The sequence below is a fragment of the Plasmodium malariae genome, assembly GCF_900090045.1.
Source record: "Plasmodium malariae genome assembly, chromosome: 10".
Lineage (NCBI taxonomy): Eukaryota > Apicomplexa > Aconoidasida > Haemosporida > Plasmodiidae > Plasmodium > Plasmodium malariae.
This window is the reverse complement of record NC_041784.1, coordinates 1,162,527-1,184,405: the sequence shown is the minus strand read 5'-3', so window position 1 is coordinate 1,184,405 and position 21,879 is coordinate 1,162,527. Positions and strand designations below refer to the sequence as shown.

The 21,879-nt window shown below is 27.8% G+C and overlaps 3 protein-coding genes across 3 annotated transcripts; 2 read left to right on the top strand and 1 right to left on the bottom strand.

Annotated features, from left to right (window-relative positions):
* Nucleotides 1–20: 20 nt before the first annotated feature.
* Nucleotides 21–1,138, top strand: PmUG01_10034600 (conserved Plasmodium protein, unknown function; the record flags this gene model as incomplete). Its single annotated transcript, XM_029005541.1, has 4 exons — nucleotides 21–26; nucleotides 235–364; nucleotides 743–820; nucleotides 1,113–1,138. 4 exons carry the CDS (start codon nucleotides 21–23, stop codon nucleotides 1,136–1,138), a joined length of 240 nt encoding a protein of 79 aa, XP_028862120.1.
* A 1,173-nt stretch (nucleotides 1,139–2,311) lies between these two features.
* On the bottom strand, nucleotides 2,312–3,271 carry OMPDC (orotidine 5'-phosphate decarboxylase, putative; the record flags this gene model as incomplete). Its single annotated transcript, XM_029005540.1, has 1 exon — nucleotides 2,312–3,271. The coding sequence occupies one exon, from the start codon at nucleotides 3,269–3,271 to the stop codon at nucleotides 2,312–2,314; it is 960 nt and encodes a 319-aa protein (XP_028862119.1).
* Nucleotides 3,272–5,323: 2,052 nt separating this feature from the next.
* On the top strand, nucleotides 5,324–21,757 carry PmUG01_10034400 (dynein heavy chain, putative; the record flags this gene model as incomplete). Its single annotated transcript, XM_029005539.1, has 1 exon — nucleotides 5,324–21,757. One exon carries the CDS (start codon nucleotides 5,324–5,326, stop codon nucleotides 21,755–21,757), a length of 16,434 nt encoding a protein of 5,477 aa, XP_028862118.1.
* Nucleotides 21,758–21,879: the final 122 nt, after the last annotated feature.

Sequence of the window (21,879 nt, the reverse complement as noted above, 5' to 3'; positions counted from 1 at the left end):
TTTTGTATTTTTTTTGAAATATGGAGGTATAACAAATAATTACAAATAATGCTTTAGTGAGCTAATAAAAAAAAAAATAATAATAATACATAAAATATATGAAAAAATATATATATATATATATACATATGTATGTATGTATGTATACACATATGCGTTATAACCATGTATACATTTGGGCGTTTTAGTTTTACAAATGTATGTGACTGTTATAACTTTTTTTTACTCATTAAGGGGCCAAGGAGTTTGAAAAAGGTAAACGTTTACAAGCGTTTGCCATATTTGTACGTAGGAATGTTTTTCATCGGAGGTTTGCTTGAAGTAGTTTTTTGTTCCACGAATTTTTATCAAATTTATAACATTGGTATGAATATGTGTATAAGCGAATATACATATTTTTTACTTTTATTTTTTTTGTATTTATTTGTGTTAATTTTTGCATTTATGCCATATATTTGCAATTATATATATATATATATACATTTAAATTATTGAGCATGCAATGTTTTGTAAATACTCTATTTGTAAGCATTGCACACCGGTAACACTGCACTACGGTAACAATGTGAGGTTTTCCATTGTTTACAATGTCAACATTTTTTATGTCCTTAGATTTTTTTTTTTTTTATTTTAGCACCTCAAATATTTTTATTTGTTTTTTCCCCATGTAAATTTACTCAACATATATGCAACATATTTTCCTTATTTTTTTATTTCATTTTTGTTTTTTTTTATATCAAAGGAGAAAGTGAAAAAGAATTAGAAGATAATGTTACAGAGCTTGTGAAAAGATATGAACTTAGACAGAAAATTAAAGAAAGTAAAGATAATCCTGAAATTACATACCTGTGCATGCATATATATATATATAAATACATGTTATATATTATGAAATTTTCCTGTTTGCCGTATTTACCAAGTGAAACACAGTTGAGTGAAAATGCCGCACACATTTTGTTCCAACCGCATTAATATACAGAATTGTTTTTTCTTTTTAATATTGACTACATTTTAGATATTATTTTGTTTTGTTTTGTGTTGTGATATTTTGTAGTGTTTTACTTTTTTACTGTTCTATTATTTTATTTTATTTTTTTGGTATTTTTTCGCAGAAGCTACACAAATTTCAGAAGAATAAGTTAAAAAGATAGGAATATTGTTTATAGCTGAGAATAGACTAATATTATTTATGAATATGTTCATAATTTTTTTTTTTTTTTAATTTTTGCTTACATTATTAAGGCTTTTTTTTTTTTTTTTTTTTTGTACAATTGCTTCCTATTAATTAATTCCCCCTATATTCGTCACCTTATTTTTCTTTTACTCTACTTCGTTTTTATTTAAAATGATAAACCCTATATTTTACTGTCTAGGTGGAATCCTGTATACTCTTTTTTGGTGTAGCATTTCCTGTTGTTATTGCATATTTAGGGTCATGTATTTTTCGATAACGAGATATTTAGCCTATAAATATGGACAAGTTATTTCCTTTAGCAAAAGTTAACCTCCTAAAGGAACCTATTATGCACATTGCAATGATTTTGAAATAACTTGGGATGAAAACACACTAATAAAAAACGAATATTAGACTTCACTTATGAAGTCTTATTTACAATTTACTAATTTTTTACGGAAACGAATTAAAATATGTATATGTATATAAGTGTACACATAATAAATACATATGTTATTTTTGCATACTTTTTTTTCGAACCATTGTTAGGTATGTGTGTACATTAATTATTCTTTTTGTACATTTACTATTCGTCTATGTACAATTAATTTTTTTTTGCAGTCATTTAAGCAAACAACGAAGCGCATTAAGTGGTGCATGTGCCTTATACTAAAGTTTATTCACTCGTGCATATATATATGTATATATATATTTATTTTACTTATTTCATTCCATACCATACATTATGGAAACAATTTTTTTTTTTCATTTCCATACTTGTTATTATTCATCATATATTTTTGCACAATATTTAACTAAGCAGAAAATAGTGCCGCAGTAAATATAATTTTTTTTATTTTTTTAATTTAAACGAAACAATTACATAAATTATGAAAAAAAAAAAAAAAAAGAAGAAGCAACATTGGAAGGGTAAATCATATATTGATAAAAACCGCCTACTTTTAATTACTCCTTTTGAAAAATGGACAATTCTACGAGGGCACTCAGATAAATATTTATATAAATAGCACACACAAATTAGGCACAAATATATATGTATATGTGTGTACGCATGCAGCGGTATTTAATGGTTAAGCTGCGCGGTATGCTGGGCGATTTCCATCACAGTGGGACTGCCTAATTTTGTAGCCCTTTCAAAATTTGAGTAATCTGATTATAGTACATTTCAGAAGCTTTTTTCGGATCGGCATTTTTCGTTATAGTTCTACCAATATTAATCAATAATTTTTCATAATTTTGAGTGTAACCATAACTTAACGTTTTAAGCAAATCCCCATTCTGTGCTCCTATTCCTGGAGATAAAATATAGCAATCTGGAAATTGATTTCTTATAATTTTCATTTCTTCAAAACTATTGGCACCAACAACAAAACCAATAAATTCGTTATTTTCTTCTATTTTTAAAATGGATGACATTTCCTGGGCTTTTTCTGCCATTAACATATATGCTTGTTTATTACCAGAAGAAAGGTCTTTTTGAAATATATAGGAATCTTTATTTGTTGTTTTAATAAGAACAAAAGCACTATAGTACTGTTTCTTTTCTTCATTATAACATATGTCTCTTAACATTTCGGTGCCCATATATATATTAACAGTGCAGGAGTCACTTTTCAAATATTCAAAAATAAATTTCCTATAACTTTTAACTGTATTTCCAATATCATTAATTTTCATATCAAGAATTGTTGGTATATTTAAATAATGTAATAAATCAAAGACATTTTTTAAAACATCAATGCCTACTGAACCATATGGGATGTAAAAAGCAAAATTCATTTTATATACTAACGCATGTTGTTTTGTTGTATTAATTATATAAAAACAAAAATGATTAAAAAAATAAAAGAATTCATCTTTTTCTTTTAAGTTGTCAAAGGATTCTTTTCCTAATAAAAGATCTCTTCCTATTTCAATTGCATTTATTCCGCTATCATTTAAGTTGTTCCTAATGTTTTTAAATCCCTTTTCTTTTTCATTTTTCTTAAAATTTTGTATATCATCTTCATCAGGGTCTATTCCAATACACAAACAGGTATTTACTTCACTCCTTCTTTTTTCTAATTTTGTTTTCATACCCATTTTTCCGTAATTATGTGTACATACCACTGTGAATTCTTTCAATGGTGGCTACTTCATAATTGCTCATATTATAAAAAATGGGCACTATGAACAACAAGAATAAAATTGGCAATACGAACAAAATGAACCAAATGGGCAGTATGAACAGTATGAACAGTATGAACAGTATGAACAAAATGAACAAAATGGGCAATATGTACAGTATGAACAAAATGAACAAAATAATAATAAAATTTTCAAATTTTTCTGTAACGACGTTTCCAATTCGTTTGGTAGCCTTTTTTTTTTTTTTTTTTTTTTTTTTTGTTAATCGATGAAGAGAGATTTACACTTGATCTCTGGCTACCGCGCTGCTGAAAATATTTTCTCACAACGCTATACTTTTAACTGCGTAGGTAGGTGTTTGTACAAGTATGTATGCATGCGTATATGTATATATATATGTATACGTTTGCACGCCACTTTTAATTTTTATGCTTAATTTTATATTATGTAAAAAAGCATATAATCAAATTAATTGTGCTTATAATCAATGCCTTAATTTTTTTTATTTCCTTTTTAGAAATTTTGGTGAAGTAGAACTGGGATGCTAGCTGTTACAGCTTCTGCTTTTTTTTATCCTTGTTATTTGTTATATGTACACAGTTATATATCATATATATATTTGTATGGATATACCTACGTATGCATTGTATATATATATATATATATATATATATATATATATATATATATATATATATTCATACACTTGTATACATATTTATGTATATACTCTTGCATACTGTAAAATACGCCAACTTTTTACCCTAGAAGTTTGTATAACTTTTTTAAGTGTCTTCTACTATTTGTGTTTTTATACTTGTCAGGAGAAACCTCTTAAAAGGAAATTCGAGAGGAATTAAGTTCCTAGGCATGCTTTATCATCTCTATAGATAATGAAAAGATTGACCAAATAGTTTATTTTTTTTTTATTTTTTTTGTTGGAAAAAAAAATGTGTAAAATGAAGAGGTCATGGCGCTGATAGCGGAAAAACGCTCACCGGGAAGAGAAATATTATATTGTACTAAACTAAATTAAATTATATTGTATTATATTATACTGTATTGTATTATATATAATATTGCGTCATTTTACTTTATTTATTTTCTTTTTTCATGTAATAAAAATAAGGGAAAAAAAAATAATAGCATCAACCTCACTACTTTAAGAAGCTCCACAATACTGATATTTTTATGTAAGCAGTGCCCACATGGGGTACCACGTATACACAGACACACGAACGTAAGTAGAATTTACACTAAGTAATAATAGTGATGTTAAGGTAAAAATACACAAAAATGATGTATTTGCATCAATTAAAAAAGAGAAAAGGCATCACTTATGCACTTATAAAAAAAAAAAAAAAATGAAATAACCGTCCTGCAGAGAACGTAGTCCTTATATAATGTAAAAATAGACACACACACACACCATGAGATCTTTCTATGTATAATTATTTCACGAATACTTTATGGATATATAAAAACACATAGAAAAAAAAAAAATAATAAAAGTGGAAATAAAAATAAATAAATTGTTAGTTATGAATAGAATGATGTTATCGAGTGTCACGTAAGCATTAAGTGCATGAGGCATTAATAAATTCTAATGAAACATTTAACAGTAAAAAAATAAAAAGTAAAGGAAGAAAAGGAAAAGAAAGGATAAAAAGGCGAAAAGGAGAGGAATAATATATTTGTATATATATATATATATATATGTCGGACTAATAGAAGCACATGTGCGTTACTTGGAAGGGAAATATCTAAAATTTTCGAATGAACTTCGATCCTTTTTTTGTCCAATTTTTTGCGGTTTTATCTTTACGTTATCCTGTTGATTGTTTGTTGAACTCTGTAATTGTCCTTCCGTATATATAGACACACCTACGCAAGTGCATAAGCAAATACATACGAAAATACATACGCAAGTGAATAAGCAAGCACTTACGCAAAACCATATACAAATACCCGCACGTACACACTTCCCTAAGCGCGCCTATAATGAGCAAAGCGAATGATGAGAACAAGGACAGCGGAGATTATAGTGGCGATTACAGAGGCGAGTATGACGACCGAGTTGGGGAAATTCTGACGAGCGCTCTGGACTTCTTCAACATTCAGGGGTGCCAAAAGGAAGAGGTAATAAACAGCATCAAGAATGATGAGTGCGCAGTTAAGTTGATAAACAAGTTTTGTGAAGATAATGAAGATTGTTTATTTCTAATTAATGAAAAGGAGTGTATCAAAGTGTTTGGTTCCATCTTAGATATTTTCAAAAAACGAAGATATGAAAAATTTTTAATAATATATAAGACACCTCAACAGAAGATTTTATATTTAGAGATGAACAGTGATGCGGAGAATGTGATAAGGAGGTTTTTAGAGATATTTTTTTCTAATTTTATGAATAATAATGAGGATATTAATTCATCTACTTTATTAAAAGAAATGAAAAAAAAATTTAATAATTTTTTACTTAATTTAAGAATAATATATGGGGAAATAGAAGAAAAATTAACTTTACCATATTTACCGTCAGAGGTAAAAGAGGAAAATGTAAATACGTTAGAAGAATATCTAATACATTTTATCAAATGTTATCATGTAATTTTAAGGAATTTTATGAATTATAAAAAAAGAGATTATGAAAATTGTGGTGAGTTTTTAAATTATTTGAAAAGTAAAAATGAAGACATTAACTTTTTATACAATGAAATAGACAAAGAGAGTTTTAAAAAAATTATAAATATCATTTTAGAAAAAAAAAAAAATTCTAGTTATAAAAATATTATAGAAAATATAAAAAACGAAATAATAGATCATAAATCAGAAGTAGCTGATCTGTATACTCATTTAAAACCAGTAATACATTTTCTACAAAAGTTAGAAAGTAGTAGACAAGATGATATAGAAAGGAAAAAGGATTTCATTATGCCCATTGTACATTCTTTATCAAAATCTGTTGATAAGTCGAATTATTTGATCAAAAATTGTAAATTTGTTTTCAACTTTTTATCCAAAGTTTTGATTAATACATGCAACCAGAATATTAATACTCCGGAAATTATCAACTCGATCTATAACTGTGTAGATGTCCTTAAAGGAAAATTGTATGCTACCTTGAATTTCCTCTTGCACTTCTTATATCTCTTTAAGCTGTATAAGGGAAAGAGCAAAAAGTTGCAGTCGCTTCACGAGATCAACGTCTTCTTCGGTAAGGCCTCAGCTCTCCATAATGATCGCGCCAAAATAAGTGACCAAACAACCATCCAAACAAGCAATAAAATTGTAGATCAAAGCAACAAAGAGAGTACTGAAACAAACAACGAAATTGAGGAGGAATGCATATACTTCCCATCAGTAAGCTTATACATGTACAAACTGAGGCTACTTATTGATTATCTAAAAATTTACCAAACGTATATGAAACTTGAAAAGATTGAGATCCCAGGTGAAAAGGGAAAAAAGCTAACTGAAGAGATACACAATATATGCCGTGATTTTAACATAATTAATGAAATATTTTTAGATATAAATCATGAAATATTAAATGAAGAAGAAACCATTTTTATAAATAAATATAACAGCTTTGAGAGTAAGGTAAAAGAACTAAACAAAAGGTTAATATGCGTTTTTGTCTACTCCTTTGACAATGATTTGAAAAAGAATATTAAGTTGTTAAACTCCTTTCTAATTCTTCGAGATATACATGCGATAGAAGTAGAGTTAGTCAGACACACACTACTTCTGTGTCAGGATCTGAAGAAAGAATTCGTACTGGTGGACAATCTGTTCATAAAAAACGCAACGATTATAGAAAACAATAAAAAGGTGTTCTTAGAAAATTCGTTCGAAGCAGCAAACGTGAGGAAGGTTGATGGAATCGACGAAAGAGATATTAACGGTGAAGAAGGTGAAGGCCGCCTTAGTGGCAGTGGTGAAGACTCAAAAGTAAAGGTGTTGTCTACACAATATAAAGAAGACTTGGAGGAGAACCTGAAACAACTGAACATAAACAGAAATTCTCCCCTTTTCTGCGAAGTAGTAAATTTATTTACGTCTTTATTAAAAAGGGTTGAACAGCAGTATTTCCCTTTAAGAAAGATAATGAAAACACTTAAGATTCAGAACGAAAAGTCAGATGAAATAAATAGTATATATCGAAATATCAGTGAAAAAATAAGTAAATATATATCTGATGTAAGCAAAGAATGGTTTAGAGAAACTATAGATGTTGTTAATAATTTCTTGAATGAAAATATATTTAAAATAAGAGGAGACATGTTTTATGTAAATTTTCATCCATACATATTTATGTTCATAAATAATATAAAGAATTTTTTTCTAAATAATTTAAGTGTTAATGATGATTGTTTGAATATATATAACAAGGCTAATACGTTTAAAAAGTTTATAAATATATTAAATAGTATTACAAAGAAATACAACAACGTTATTTCAAAAACTTTGGATGTAGAAAAAGAATTGTTCGAAGAAAAGCTAGTCGCTATTAAGAAAACATTACTAAGGGGAGTAAGAGAACTAAAATGGACAGAAAATCATATTTACGAATATATTGAAATAGTGGATAAAGACATGTCAGAAATTTATAATAACATTTCCACTCTTCACAGTAATATAGTTTCTATATTGAATTTAACAAATAGTTGGATAAAAAAACCAATAATCGAAAAAAGAAAAAAACATGAAGACATTTACAGTTATTTAAATACATATAAAAATAACCTCTCCGTGTTGAGAGGAAAATTAAGTGAAGATTTTAAAAGCATTAACATGTATATAAAACAGTCTTATGATATTTTGAAAATAAAAAAAAATAACAGCATGTGGAAAAATTACCTTAAATTTTTGAATAATATAATAATAGACAAACTGATAGAATTGACAAACTTTTTATTTAATAACCTGTATGATGTCATGAAATGTACAAAAAAAGATGAACAGATATTTATTATAAAAATTAATTTTATAGGAAATAAACTAAATATGGACTTAAAGTTAACAAGTAAGAAAGCATTTTCTGTAACAAGTATATTTTACAAATGGATTGATGACTTTATGAATCTTTGTTCAGGGATCAGAAGAATAGATATCAAAAGTGGAGATTACATAAATGAAATTCTGCTAAGTTTAAGTGTCAATCATAATAAGAATAAAATTAAAATATTTTTTGAAAATACTATTGAAAAATGTTATAAATATTTAGAAAGCTTAAAAAAATATGAACATGTTTGGAATATTGATATAAAAAAAGAATTCTTATTGTTTAAACAAAAAAATGAAATACTTCTTTATCCGAACTATTTTGAATACAATAATAATTTTCAAGATTCTTTAAAACTTATGAATATAAATATTCTTCATTCATTTCCCAATGTTGTAGTATATAAAAAATTAATTATATCATTAAAGGAGGAATTAGTCACTTTTTATCATCTGAAAACTTATGAATCCATAAATTTTGTATTCTTCTATTCAGAAAATTTAGTGGAAAAACTCATTAACTTTACCAAACAAAATATATCTCTGTACAGTGAGTACTTACAGAACTTCGTCAAGGATGCTATATACGCGATCAACTCGTTTTATGAAAATGTCATATCCAACCTTAACGAAATAGCTGTCGTTGAGTTTTTTGCTAAAAAGGAAGATGGTAATGGTAAAAATACGGCGTCAAAGAGGAGCGTACGAAGCTCTGATCAATCCGCCGAAAGTGGTCCAAGGAGCAGCATTAGCGATATTAGTAATGTAGGTGTTGGTGTTGACGGAGGTGCCGAGAATACAACCGAGGGTAGGGAAAAAAAAGAGGGGGTGCCGAAAAACGATGCTTCCGTGAGTGAAAACAGGCAGTCAGAAATCATGAACAAAAACAAAGACGTCTTTTACAACCTAATGAGGAACCTGAGAAGCGTGAAGCTAAGTCGAAAAATTATTCCTCTAATTTTTCAAAAGCTTAAAGAGATAATGGAAAATTTGAAAGATCTTGACATAGTAACTAAATATAATGAAGTGCTCGACAATATAGAAAAGAACAAAGAAAAAGTAGAAATACATTATAACGAAATAAAGGAAAAAATATTGAAATATAAAAATAACGAAATTAAAAATATCAAAATGGAAATCAAATATTTTAAAGAAGAACTAAGTAAATTGAAAAGACATATATTTTCTAATATACCTAGTAGTTCTAAGGACATTTATTGTAATCCTTATGAAAAACTTAATGAATTTAGAAAGAGCTATGAAATATATAAAGATAAACAAAGATATCATAACGAGTTAGAAATTCTTTTTGAAATTGACATAACAGTATTTAATGAGTTAGATGAAATAGACATAAAACTAAGAGATCTAAAACATCTGTGGGATTTAGTAAATTGTATTATCTATTTTTTAGAAGAAGAAAAGAAAAAATTATGGAAAGATATAGATGTCAACAGCAATATTTACATAATTGATTTTATTCTTCTTTACATTAGAAAGAATTTTTTTGAGTTAAAACATTTACCTATATATGAATATATAATTAAAGAGCTAAAAAAATTGTCGTCCATATTACCACTTCTAGTCGATCTAAATAATGACTGCATATTTGACAGACACTGGAATATCATAATAAATATATCCGGAAGTGTAAACAACTTATACTCAAAGAGGCGAGGACTTGACAATAGTAATAATTCCATTCTAAGTGCATCCTTCAACAGTAAGAGCGGCGAAGACGTGGTACAGGTTAGTGGTGAGATGAGGAGCGGTGCTGAGGATAGAGGTGGAGCGAGTGCCGGTGAATTGAACAATGATGAGTTGAACAGAGGTGGAGCTAATAACAATGAAACAAGTAGCGGTGTAGGGTATAGCTACGAAGTGGACGAAGAAACGCACAACAGTGGTGGTGGCATGAAAAGTGAGGAGGCACAAGGGGTAGAAGGCAGCCACTTAAGTAGTAGAGAAGGTGTAAATCGAACGAACAGCATCAGCAGGACAAACAACACAGACAGCAGCGACAGTGGAGTAAGCAACAAGAATTTCAAAATTAAATACAAAGAATTGACTATGCAAGGATTTTTTGACTTAAGGCTATACAAACACGTGGATGCAGTTCACGATGTAATAGAGCAAGCAAAGAAAGAGAAAAAAATAGAAAATAAAATAAAGGAAATAAACATGATATGGAAACAGATGAATTTTGAATTTTTAAAAAAGCAAAGTTATATTCAAATATCTAACATGGATATGATACTCGAAATTGTAGATATGCACACGTCAGAAATTTTATTTTTTATTAATCAAAAAAAATATATATTGTTCATTCAAGAGACTATATTAAATACGCAGGAAAATTTGAAAAAAATAGATGAAGTAATTAATATATGGAGAAAATTTTTGAACAAATTCGAAAGATTGCAACCAATATATCTGAACTCTGAAGATATACACTCTCAGCTACCTCAAGAGAGTAAAATGTTTTTTAATATAGAAAATGAATATAAAGACATAATTAATAATGCGTATGAGCAGAAGAATGTTTTACAAGTATGCTTGAATGAAGATCTGTTCTATTTATTATGTAAATTTTTTAAAAATATAGAATTATGTGAAAAAGCTTTAAACGATTACCTGGACCAAAAAAAAAAAACATTTCCACGATTTTACTTCTTGTCAAACATTGCTTTGCTGGATATACTGAGCAATGGAAAAAACCCGCTGAAAATATTGCCCTATATAAATGATGTATTTAATGCTATTAAGACGATTGAGTTTAGGAAAGAGAATGGAGATAATAGTGTTGGGGAAGTGAGTTATGAACAAAATAAACCTTTTGATGCAGATGACGGGACGATAGTGGTACACGAGAAAGAAAGCAAATCGGGGGAATACAAAGAATACATTGCTAAAGGTGTGTATAGCATTGAAAATGAGCATCTAGAATTTTTGACAGAACTAAACTTAAAAGGAAATGTAGAAAATTATTTAAAAGATTTAGAAAATCACTTAAAAATAACGATTAGAAGTATATTGGAGAATGCAAAAATAAGCTCAGAAATTTTGGACGAACAGAATAGAGACGAAACAATGATAACAAATTATATCAGTCAAGTAGTGTGTACATGTAACCAAATAATAGTAACAGAAGAAATAAATAAATGTTTTGATGAGTTAGAAAATGGAAATGAGTCTGCTTTTATAGATTATAAGAAGTTATTAATTGAAAGGATAAACAAATTAATAAAATTAGTAGAAAAAACAGAAGACTATAATATCAGAACTAAATTATTATCATTGATTATCTTAGATGTACACACAAGAGATGTAATCATATCTTTTATAAAAAAAAAAATTTCAGATAGTACTTCATTCGACTGGCAAGCACAATTAAAATATTACTGGATGTATGATAAAAAAATTAATAATTATACATGTGAAATAAAAATATGTGATTTTAAAACGAAATATTTATATGAATATATTGGTAATTCCGGGAAGCTAGTAATAACCCCATTGACAGATAAATGCTATATTACTTTAACACAAGCTTTAAATCTAATACTTGGTGGAGCTCCAGCAGGTCCTGCGGGCACAGGAAAAACAGAAACTACAAAAGATTTATCTAAAGCAATCGGAATAGCTATTTTTATTTTTAACTGTAGTAATCAAATGAATTATTTTAATATGTCACAAATATGTATCGGCTTATCACAAACAGGTGCATGGGGATGTTTTGACGAGTTTAATCGTATAAGTATAGAAGTGTTATCAGTAGTTAGTACTCAAATAAAATGTATATTTGATGCTATTAAGGAAAAGAAAACAGTTTTTCATTTTATAGATGATGAAATAGTTTTAAAAAAAACTTGTGGTTTTTTTATTACTATGAATCCTGGGTATGCAGGTAGAACAGAATTACCGGAAAATTTGAAAAATTTATTTAGATCTTGTTCTATGATTGTTCCAGATATAAAATTTATTTGTGAGAATATGTTAATGTCTTTTGGATTTATAAAAGCAAACAAGTTATCATACAAATTTGTAGAGTTATATCAACTGTGTAAAGAATTGTTACAAAAAAATATTCATTATGACTGGGGATTACGAGCTGTTAAGGTTGTTCTCATACAAGCAGGAAATTTAAAAAGAAAATATAGTAATTTTGATGAAGATGTTATTTTAATGAAAGCTTTAAAAGATTTTAATATTCCAAAAATTACTCATGAAGATATTCCTATCTTTCTAGGGTTAATTAATGATCTGTTCCCTAACGTAGACTGTAATATTTTTAAAGAAGAAGAGAACAATTCTCAGCAGAATGGGGATAGACATTACAAGTCTAACAACCCAGAACAGAGTTATCAGAACATTAGTAATAACAGTAGTAGTACGAATCAGCAAAATTTTAGCAATATTAAGAAAAATGATATGTCTAATAACCCCCTTTTTGAAAATAATAGCACTGTTGTGAAGGATTCTAAAATTGCTGCTCCAGAAGACCTTCAACATAATGCCGACGTAGTAATCAAAAAGGATATGAAGAACGAATATTTGGACAGTTCTACAAATGGTGCAAAAGATATAAAAAATGAGGAAGAAAAACATATTTACAGTTTTGACGATGCTATAAAAATATGTATAAAAGAAGCAAATTTACAGATTGACGATAATTTTATTTTAAAGGTTAAACAGCTAAAAGATCTAATGGATGTAAGACACTGTGTTTTTATACTAGGAGTAGACGGAAGTGGAAAATCAAGTGTCATTGAAATGTTAATAAAAAGCTTAAACAAAATAAATGAAAGTTGCTTATATGAAGTTATTAATCCTAAATCTATTGAATCTTACGAGCTTTATGGTTATTTAACGAAAAATAATGAATGGGTTGATGGTGCTTTATCATCTATCATGAGGAAAATGTCTAGGAATATTTTTCCATATAATGAAAACATAAAACATAAAATTACATTACTAGATGGTAATATAGATGCAGAATGGATTGAAAGTATGAACACAGTCATGGATGATAACAAAGTGTTAACACTAGTAAGTAACGAAAGAATTCCTTTTACTAAAGAAATGCATTTGTTCTTTGAAATTACAAATATGAAATATGCATCTCCTGCTACGGTCAGTCGAGGAGGTGTTCTTTACATTAATAAAGGAGATATAAGCTACAAATTATTTATCAGTTCTTGGATCAATTTACTTAGTAATAATATTGCAAAAACTGAGTTTTATTATCTTTTTAATATATTTTATACACAAAATATTGAAATGTTAAGAAAGCAATGCAAATTTGCTTTTGAACTCTCTAACTTAGATATTGTAAAATCGATATGTAATTACATTGACTACTTTCTTTTTAAATATGAAAAGTATATTAACGAGGTCATAAAAAAAATTGAAAACAAACAAAATGAAGAAAACAATTTCCTCAACAGTGAAGAACTGAACGAAGAGTTGTCTTCTTCGAGTACGTTAAAGAAGGACAAAGACATTGCTGATACAGAGGGAGGTGCAGAAGAGCCAGGAGGAATAGACAAAAGGAAGAAAAGAAATGAGCAGAAAAATGGGCAAAAGAACGAAAAAAAGGTCCCTTTAAAGGATGAACTGGTTGAAGAAAACGCAACACAAAGCAGTAGTAATAATAATAATAATAGCAGAAGCAACGGAGGCAAGAATAGGGGCACGTTAAGTGGGGAAAACAGTACAAATACGAAAGAGAGCGCTTTAAACAGTGAAGACAAAAATATTATCAACAAAATTAATTACAACTACGAAATACTTAAGGATTATTACAACTGCTTTTTTATGAATGCGTACATGTGGGTTCTGAACAATTTAATAGTAGATGATAAAATTATGAACGCAAAAAATACTTTTAGTAATAATATAAAAACAAACTTAAAAGTTAAGATGGGTAATGACTACTGCTGCAATTACATTTACAATATATATGAGAACAGCTGGAAACATTTGAGTGAGTACTTGGATGAAGACATTTTATATTTGCAGAATTTGAAATGGCAATCAAGTGAATATGACAATGATACAAAGGGGTATGAGGATAGCCAGGTGACCGCAGAAGAGGAGGTGGACGAAGGCGATGAAGGCGATACGGACGATCAGCTGGGTGAGCAACTTGTTGGACAGTCAGATGAACAGATGGATGAAAAGACTAATGGGGAATACTCCGAGGAAAAGGAAAAAAGGAAAAGGAAAAAAATGAAAAAAAATAATAAGAAGAAGCAGCAGAAGAAAAAGAAGAAAAAAAAAAGTATAAATAACTATATTGAGAATATGCTTCCACATAACTATGACGAAATATATATTAACACAATAGAATTAATAAGGATCGAAAAAATGATAAAATATTCGCTAGAAAGGAATAAGCCAATATTGGTTTATGGTAATAATGGTACAGGAAAAACTAAATGCATAAAGAATAATATAAATATGAATATTGAAAAATTTACACATACAATAATAAGTGTTAATTATTATACTAATTCTTTTGCTTTACAAAAAATAATTGAAAATAATGTAGAAAAGAGAAACACAAGAACATATGGTCCACCAAATCAAAAAAAGCATATATTTTTTTTGGAAGACTTAAATATAACTGCAAAAGATAACTGTGATACACAACAGACATTAGAATTTTTACGTCAATTATTAACCTATAAATTAATATATGATAGGGAAAGTTTAGATGAAAAGAAGTTTATTCATGATATATTATTTATAGGTACTATTAACAATAACACAAACAAATTTATAGATAAAAGAATACAGAATAAATTTAATATTATAAACATTGATGATATAAGTTTTAAAACATTTGAAAATATATATAAAATAATACTAAAACAACATTTACTTAAATTTGATGACACAATTAAAGGCTTACTAAATAATATGATCTCATTTTCGTATGACTTGTACAGTAATATTACAGAAAATATATCTTTCAACTTATCAAATTTTGCACCACATTATTTATTTAATTTAAATGATATACATACTGTATTTTACAATATAATTAAGTCTACAAATCCAGATATATATAACAACAGGTTTAAAATGTTAATGATTCTTTTTCATGAAACCCAACATGCATATATAAATAAATTAATATCAAATGAGCATATAAATATATTTACTCAAATATTCAACAAATTAGTACAACAGTATTTTCCCTTTTTTAAAGATGATTTTGAAAAACACAGACTTATTTTTGATTCCCCCAGCGAAAAGGAAAGGGTAAACTCATTATCAAACCAGTTTATTCCCCTAACGTCTTACAATGGGAAAAGCTCAATGGGAGTAGTAACAGAGGGGGAAGAGGCGGATGAGGGTGTAGCCCAGGAGGACATTGGCACAGATAATTTAGGAATCAGCAGCAATAATATAATCAATGGTGGTATAACCGGTAGTGGTAGCGATTGTGGAAGTGACCGTGCCAGTGAGAAGGGAAAGAATAAAGACGTACGTGGGAACGGGAACCCCAGATTGCAGGTGGGAAATTACGAAACGAGCAAGGGAATGAACAGTTCAACAAATAAGGGAGTGGAGAGGGAGAAAAGTAGTGGTATATATGATCTAAGCAAAAACATTTTTACCTCCTTCATATCAGTGAGGAATGGTCTAGATAAAATGTATTTGAATGTTAAAAAATTTTATATATTAAAAGAAGTGTTGAGCGAAAAGTTGAATGAATATAACAGCACACATGTAGAATTGCCTTTAGTTTTATTTGATTATGCTATAATACAGATATGTAAAATGTGTAGAATTTTAGACTTTAATGTGTCTCATCTAATGTTAATTGGTTTTGGTGGCTCAGGTAAACAGTCGCTTGTAAAATTAAGTATCTTTATAAACTCACTAAATTTACTTAGTATATCGACAAATAATAATTATGATGTAAATAATTTTAAGGCAGATATGCAAGAATTTCATTTAAAATGTGCTATAAAACCAGGAAATGTACATGTCCTTTTACTAAAGGAAAAGGATATATCAGATTCATTTTTGCCATATATAAATGATTTAACATCCACTGGTTTATGCAATGATTTATTTTCGAAAGATGAATACCTTGGTATTTTTTCTTCAATTCGTAATCAAATAAAATATTTAAATATAGGAGAAAGTAATGAAGACGTATTTAATTATTATATAAGTAAAATAAGAAAGAATTTTAAAATAGCCATTACCCATTCACCAATAAGTAATTTATACAGAGATAGATTAATTAAATTCCCATCATTCCTGTCTAATTTTTGTTTTATTTATTTTTTGCCATGGCCATATGAAGCTTTAGTCAATGTTTCTAACAGATTTTTGAATGATGTAGAAATTAATAAAGAATTAAAAAAAAATATTTGTGAACATATGGCATATGTACATACAAGTACAAATGAAATGAACAAAAAATATTTGGAGAAAAAAAACAGATACAATTATGTAATTCCAAAAACATTCCTTGAATACATATATTTTTATAAAAATTTATTACACGTTAAAAATCACGAAATTGATAAGTCAGTTGAAAGATTAAATAAAGGTCTCTTGGCACTAACAAGTACAAGAGAAAATGTGCAGGTGTTAAAAAAAGAAATCGAAATAAAAATAACGAATATTGAAGAGAAAAAAATCGAAGTGAATGATATCTTAAACAAAGTAAAAGAAGCAACAGAAGTTACAAATAAAGAACAACAAATCGTAAATGAAGAAAAGAAGAAGACAGAAGTATTTACTAAAGAAGCTATCGAAATTCAGGTAAAAGCAGACAAAGAATTAAGTGAAGCTTTACCTATAATGAATAAAGCAAAAGAGGCCGTTAACTGTATAACTAAATCAGCTATACAAGAACTGAAATCTTTACAAAACCCTCCTAAGGAATGTCTAGATGTCACCCATGCTGTGTTAATAGCATTAAAAGAAATAAAAAATTATTCATGGAAATTTGCTCAAAAAATTATGAACAATCCTACTCAATTTTTAAGTAAATTACAAAAATTTGATGCAGAAAATATGGATGAAGAGACAGTCAACTTGTTAACCCCATTTATTGAAAAAAAGTTTTTTAATTATGAAATGATGAAAACCAAGTCTTCTGCGTGTGCATATTTAGCATTATGGCTAGTTAATATTGTAAAATATAATGATGTATACAAAAAAGTGAAACCTTTAATGGATAAGTTGCAAGAAGCAACAAATAATAAAAATAATGCTCAAGAAAAATTAGATCAACTGGAAAACAAAGTGAAAGAACTAACAGATAGTGTAGAAAAATTAAGAAAAAAAATGAATGAAGTTAATGAAGAAAAAAATAATGTAATCAAAATATATAATGAATCAAAAGATAAATTAAACAGAGCTGAAAATCTTGTCAATATGTTATCTGATGAATATTCTAGATGGTCAGACGAAATTGCTATCATTATATCGAATAAAAAATATATATATGGTGACTGTTTATTGCTTTCTTCATTTATCACTTACTTAGGAGTTTTTTCTAGCTCTTTTAGAGTAAAATTATGGAAAAATTTATGGTTAGAACATATTAAAAAAAGTAATATTCTTATTAATAATATTACATCCCCTATTGATATAATGGTACAAGATATACAAATAGCTACATGGAAAAATGAAAAATTGCCTGAAGATAAAATAAGTATAGAAAATGCTCTAATAGTAAGTACTTGTTATCGATGGCCTCTGTTAATAGATCCACAACTACAAGGATTAAAATGGCTAAAGGTAAAGGGAGGAGACAATATTACATGCTTACAGTTCAACTGTGAAAATTTTATTAAAAAAATTAAAAATATTATTACAAAAGGAGGGTATCTAATAATTGAAAATATAAGTGAAGAGATTGACAACGTTATAGATGGTTTACTCAATAGAGAATTTATAAAAAAAGGAAATGACACTTATGTCAAAATTGATAATGAGGAAATGCTCTTCAACTACCCAAACGCTATTAGCAGGATTTCAAAAATTCAGTCGTTCTTTGAAAGTACCTCGAGTTCAAATGCAAATGCGAATGCAAACGAAAATGGAAATACAAACGTTAACGCAAACATGAACACCAATGTGAGTGCGGATACGAGTGTAAGCCCTACTTCTGGTAACAAAAATAATGGGAACACTGAAAATCAAGATCAGTTCAACAGTGACCTAGACATGAATTACAAAAACTACAACCAGAAGCAAAACTCGCAAGGCAATATTAATAAAGCTTTTTCTAATGAAAATTTAGCAAAAGTAAATTTTTTTAATCTTGTCTTGCAAACTAAATTAAGTAATCCTCATTTCAAACCTGAGGTTAATAGTCAATGCACGCTGATCAATTTTAGTGTTACATGTGAAGGTTTAGAAGAACAAATTTTAGCTATTATTGTTAATATAGAAAAACCAGAATTAGAAAAACAAAAACAAATTTTAGTTAAAAATAGAAATGAGTATAAAATTATTTTAAATAACTTGGAGGATGAAATATTATATCAACTTTCAACTGTTGAGTCATCTACAATTATTGATAACATCTCCTTAATCAACAGTTTAAAAACTACTAAAGACACATCTATTAACATACAAAGGCAAGTTGCAGATTCTATCAATACTGAAAATGAAATAAACAAAACGAGAGAATTATATAGAACGCTTGCTAATGAAGCATCCATCGTTTATTTTATTTTAATTCTTATGCACAATATTAACTATATGTATCAGTATTCTCTAGATTCCTTCATAAGCTTGTTGCTTAAGTCTATCGAAGCCGTTCACAATGCTAATAGTGTAAGCAGCGGCGGTAGTGGTAATAACAACAGTGGAAACGATGGAAATGACTACAAAGATGCTAGCCAAAAAAGTAGTAATGATATTAGCTCTTCAAGTAGCAGCAAACTAGAGTCCTTCAACAACACGGATATGATCACTATAAACAGACAGGATAATAATAAATTTTATGACTCAAAATCCTATTTGAATGATGGTCGTGGTGAAAATGATAAAGATGATAGTACTAATGGAGCATCGAATAGTATTTATGATGAACATATGAATAAATTAATTATCTCTTTTAGAAAAACTATATATTCATGGATTAATAGAGGGTTACTAGAAAAAGACAAACTACTGTTTAACTGCATATTCGTTTTTAAACTATTAGAAAAAAAAAAAATTTATGATAAAGATTTCAATATGGATTACTTGAACTTTTTCTTAAAACCTCCAAAAGGTAAAGGAATAAACGAGAACCCATTAAAAGAATGGTTAAGTGACGATTGTTGGGAAAATATTTTATTATTATCAAAATTTAAAGAGTTTGAAAACTTGTCGAATAATATTCATATAGATGCTCAGCACAAATTTAAACAATGGTGTTCAGAAATTCAACCAGAAATATGTAAATTACCATTGGAATGGAAAAAACTAAATAATTATTCCTTTAAAAAATTATTAATAATTAGATCCTTACGACCAGATAGAATTACAGTTACTTTAGAAAATTATATTAGAAATATACTACCAAACAGTGAAGAAATTATGGAAAAAAAAAATTCCTTTGTTGATACCTTAGAATCCTCTTACAATTTTATGGTTAATTCTACACCTATTCTATTTATTTTAACCCCAGGTTCTGATTTTATAAAGTACGTAGAATTATTAGGAAAAAAATATAAATTTTATTTAAATCACAATTTACATGTAGTATCATTAGGACAAGGTCAAGAATCTATAGCTTTATCAAAACTTGAGTTATCACACAAAGAAGGACATTGGATTGTTCTTGAGAATATACATTTAATGGCTAAGTTTAATTTAATTTTAGAAAATGTAATAGATAAATATTCTACAGAAGGGTCTCATCCAAATTTTAGGTGTTTCTTAACATCAGAAATTACTACTAATATTCCTATTAGTATCTTAGAAAGATCTATAAAATTAACAAATGAAGCTCCGACAGGTTTTAAGGAGAATTTAAAAAGAGCTTTCACTTTTTTTTCCCCTGATGATTATGAAGAAAAAGATATAAGAACAAAAAATATTTTATTTTCTTTATGTTATTTCCATTCTATCATAGTAGAAAGAGCAAAATTCGGTGCAGAAGGATTTAATATCAAATATCCATTCAGTTTAAGTGATCTAAGAGATAGTGCAAAAGTGTTATTTAATTACTTAGATAATCAAAATTCTATAAAAGTACCATGGAATGATTTGAAATATATTTTTGGGGAAATCATGTATGGTGGTCATATAGTCAATGATAAAGATATGTTAATATGTAAAACTTATTTAAATTACTTCATGAAAGAACAGTCGTTAGAAGGAATGCAACTAATTCCGTTTTCAAAAAATATACAGTTATTCAGTCCAAATAACTATTCTTATGATAAAATTTTAAAATATATTGATACTCAAATTGTGGTAGAATCATCCATATTATATGGTCTAAATCAGCATGCAGAAATGAATTTTAGAACAAATGAAAGTATAAAATTGTTAAAAAATATTTTAAAATTAAAACTTAAAGAAACATCTACTTTTGTGGAAGAATTAACAACAGGGGAAACAATAGAAATAAAGACATCTAATATTTTATCTGAAATTTTAAATGAAATAGATAATGTGTTTTTTAATGTTGAAGAGTTAATGAAATCCATACCAGATGATCAAATTACCCCTTTACAATATTTTCTATTTCAAGAATGTACTTTAATGAATACTTTAACAAGTGTAATGAAAAGTTCTTTAAAAGAATTAAGTTTAGCAATTAAAGGGGAAATTAATATGAATAGTAAAATTGAGAGTCTTATGAATTCTTTGTATAAAGATAAATTACCTGAATTATGGAAAAATAATTCTTATTCTAGTAATAGGAATTTATCTTCTTGGGTAAACAATCTAAAGGAAAGAATTACCTTTTTATCTGATTGGTTTAATGATCCTTTATCAACACCTAAAGTTTTTAATATCTCCTTACTGTTCAACCCTAATAGCTTTTTTAGTGCGATTAAACAAATATTATCTAGAAATGAAAAGTGCGAATTAGATAAAATTATTATGCAAATTGAAGTAACTAACAAATCGTTGAACAACATTCATTCTTACCCTAAAGAAGGGGCTTATATATATGGTTTATATCTAGATGGTGCAAATTATGATGTAGAAAAAAACACCTTATGTGATTCATCATCAAAACAAAAATATTTTCTAATGCCCGTTATCCACTGCAAACCTATTGTTAGCATGGGTAAAATTGAAACCGACGTTTATGAATGCCCTGTGTATAAAACATTATCTAGGGGCCCTACTTATGTAACAAATATAAAATTAAAAACAAAAGAAAGCTCTGAAAAGTGGATTTTAGCAGGTGTTGCATTAATTCTTGATATTGCTGATGACTGATGTTTTTAAGAAAGATAACAAAAAAAAGAAGTGTACTCTTAAAAATGGACTGGGAGCTTTTCGTTTTCTTTGATCAAAAAAAAAAAAAAAAAAAAAAATACCTCAACAAAAGAAGTAATATG